Source organism: Magnolia sinica, chromosome 13 (assembly GCF_029962835.1).
Source record: "Magnolia sinica isolate HGM2019 chromosome 13, MsV1, whole genome shotgun sequence".
Lineage (NCBI taxonomy): Eukaryota > Viridiplantae > Streptophyta > Magnoliopsida > Magnoliales > Magnoliaceae > Magnolia > Magnolia sinica.
Genome location: NC_080585.1, coordinates 4,143,689 through 4,146,640, shown reverse-complemented (window position 1 = coordinate 4,146,640; position 2,952 = coordinate 4,143,689). Strand labels below are relative to the sequence as shown.

General features: G+C 48.4%; 1 protein-coding gene across 1 annotated transcript; it reads left to right on the top strand.

Annotated features, from left to right (window-relative positions):
* The first annotated feature begins 973 nt into the window (after positions 1 to 973).
* LOC131222491 (serine/threonine-protein kinase UCNL-like) lies at positions 974 to 2,734 on the top strand. The gene has a single exon (XM_058217572.1). It carries the CDS (start codon positions 1,039 to 1,041, stop codon positions 2,263 to 2,265), a length of 1,227 nt encoding a protein of 408 aa, XP_058073555.1. The 5' UTR covers positions 974 to 1,038; the 3' UTR covers positions 2,266 to 2,734.
* Positions 2,735 to 2,952: the final 218 nt, after the last annotated feature.

The window sequence follows — 2,952 nt, the reverse complement described above, 5'->3', positions numbered from 1 at the left end:
GGGGCCATAAAAGTTTTGGATCAAACTTATATTTGTTTTTTCCCTTCATATGGGTCTTTATGACCTAATCAACGGATTGGATGTCAAATAAAAAGTACAGTGGGCCTTAGGAGGATTTTAAGGGTGGATATCCAATTACTATTATTTTCCTGTGGTGTGGTCCACATGAGATTTATATCCCTCTAATTTTTGGTATTAAGCCCTAAAATGATCTGTAAAAATGTATTAACGGCATGGATGAAACACATACATCATGGTGGGGCCCACAGAGCACCGACCATCAGCCACCGGGCTGGTGGCAGGGGGAGTAGCCAATCCGTTTCCTGTGAAGAATTATGCTCCACCCTTCGATGGTGGGACCCACCATGTGGCGCCCCAGGCCATGTTTGTCATTTCCCCATCCAAATATTCCAATCCCCACACGTGTGCAACCCATCATGCTTCTGGAATAAACAAGCCCCCCCTCTCTCCTGCTCTTAACCAACACACCCATTAGCAAAAAAAAAAAAAACGAGGAGTTATGTGGTATACTCAGGATGCGTATGACGTTTGATGCGCAGGCACTCAGAAATTGCACACGTGACACATCAACTCAAATAGAACCGTCTAGTTATTGAAACCTACTCTCCCCAAGTCACTATCTCAAGATCGGATTGGTTGAACAATCCAGAATTCGTGGGAAATTGTTTGTGGAAATAGGACCGTTGGATAATTTCATTTTAACCTTCTAATAAATGCCCACTAATCCAATGGTCAATAATAAAATAAACATAAATTCTAGTTCATGGTAAATCTACACTGGATTCCATAATTTTAACGGTTTGATTTAATAAATTTATTCCACGTTTGCAATTTGTGAGTGCATGCGTATCAAACATCACCTTCTGCCAGAGTATCAAAGTTTTTCTAGTAAAAAAGTACACACTCAAATAAAACAAAACCCCAAACGAACTCAAAACCACCTTCCAATCTCTCCTTCTTCATTTCTCACCCTCTTTTCGTTCTCTCTCTCTCTCTCTCTCTCTCTCTGAGTCAGAGATGGAAAGGCTTCCTGTGCATCTCGACATGGAGAATCTGATTGCGGTCAGGGTCTTGGGTAGGGGGGCAATGGGCACCGTCTTCTTAGTAACGGAACGGTCAGCCTCAACCTGCCCGTTCGCTCTCAAGGTAGTGGAGAAATCGACCCTCCACACTAAGTTCGATGCTGACCGGCGTGCCCGCTGGGAAATGTCCGTACTTTCCCGGCTCTCCCATCCCTTCCTCCCAACACTTCTGGGCAGCGTCGAGAACGACGAATTTCTGGGCTGGGCAGTACCGTACTGCCCAGGCGGCGACCTCAACGTCCTCCGCTACAACCAGACCGACCGTATTTTCTCAACCTCCGCCATACGCTTCTACGTAGCCGAGATTGTTTGCGCCCTCGAGTATCTACACCGTATGGGGATCGTATACCGAGATCTCAAGCCCGAGAACGTGCTGATCCAGCAAACCGGCCACGTCATGCTCACGGACTTCGACCTCTCGTGCGCCCTCGCGCACAGGAAGAAGACGAAGAGCGAAAACTTGGGCTCGACGTCAGCTCCTGCTGACGTGGCGGAGGGGAGGAGGCGGACGAAGCACTGCCGGAATCTGTCGCTGCTGATGTCGGCCTTGTCGGAGAAGGGCCTGAAGAAGCCGAAGCCTGCCAGGGTCTCGCCGGTGAGCCGCCGGAGGGAGAGCTTCACCGCCGGTGAGCGGGCGAAGTCGTTCGTTGGGACCGAGGAGTACGTGGCGCCGGAGGTAGTTCGCGGCGACGGCTACGAGTTCGCCGTCGACTGGTGGGCCCTCGGGATCCTGACGTACGAGATGGCGTACGGACGGACCCCGTTCCGGGGTAAGAACCGTAAGGAGACTTTTCGAAACGTGCTGACGAGGCCGGCGGAGTTTGTCGGGAAATGGTCTGCGTTAACGGACCTGATCTCGCGGCTGCTGGAGAAGGACCCGACCCGCCGTTTGGGTTATGACGGGGGGGCGACAGAAATCAAAGAGCACGCTTTCTTCAGCGGGCTGAGGTGGGACCTTCTCGCGGAAGTTTCACGGCCTCCGTTTCTCACGCCATCTGAAGACAAAAAGGAGTTGACGGATCTGTTAGGAAAGAAAGCGTTCGACATTAGGGACTACTTTCAGAATCAACGGCGGAAGCAGTCTTCGCCGTCACCGCCTCCATCACCGCCTCCGTCACCTACCCCAGATCATCGCATAAACGTTTCTTCTGACATCACCTGACGGAATTCGTTAACTTTCCGTTTGTACATTAAAAAAAACGATATGCGAAACGGAAGATTGTGATTAGATATATTCGGGGTTCTCTTGAGAGAGAGAAAAGCTCTGATACTCCGTCGAAGTGTGATGGGTGATGCGCAGGCACTTAGAAATTGCTTATGAATTGCATGAGTTGTATACAAGTAATTCGAATTAAGCTTTCCAAAGCTCTGGGTCCCATTACCATGGTTTTTGGATACACGGATTGCCTGCGACGGAAATCGAAGTGGGGCCCACCGTTATGTTTGTAAGAGATCCACCCTGTCCATGTCATGATAGAACATGGGTCCACAAAAATAAGGTAGATCCAAAACTAAAGTGGGCCGCATGATAGAGTAGAGAAATGTGTACCACGGAAACCTTCTTGGTATGATGTTTATATGTCACCAACACCGCTCATAATTTCAATCTACTCGGATGAACTTAATTTCAATATACTAGGATGAGCTTAAAATATAAAAATATTAGCTTGATTTAGAACTTCTATGGACTATGAATGTTTCAGTGGATGTGATGTAGAGCGGGCTGCGGATAGTTTCATGGCCCAGATGGATCAGAAAAGGCCTGGTCAACCATAGAAGTGATCCAGACCATCAAACCTTAGATCGGGCGTATTTTGCAATTCAAAATGAATCATCGGGTGTAAAATAT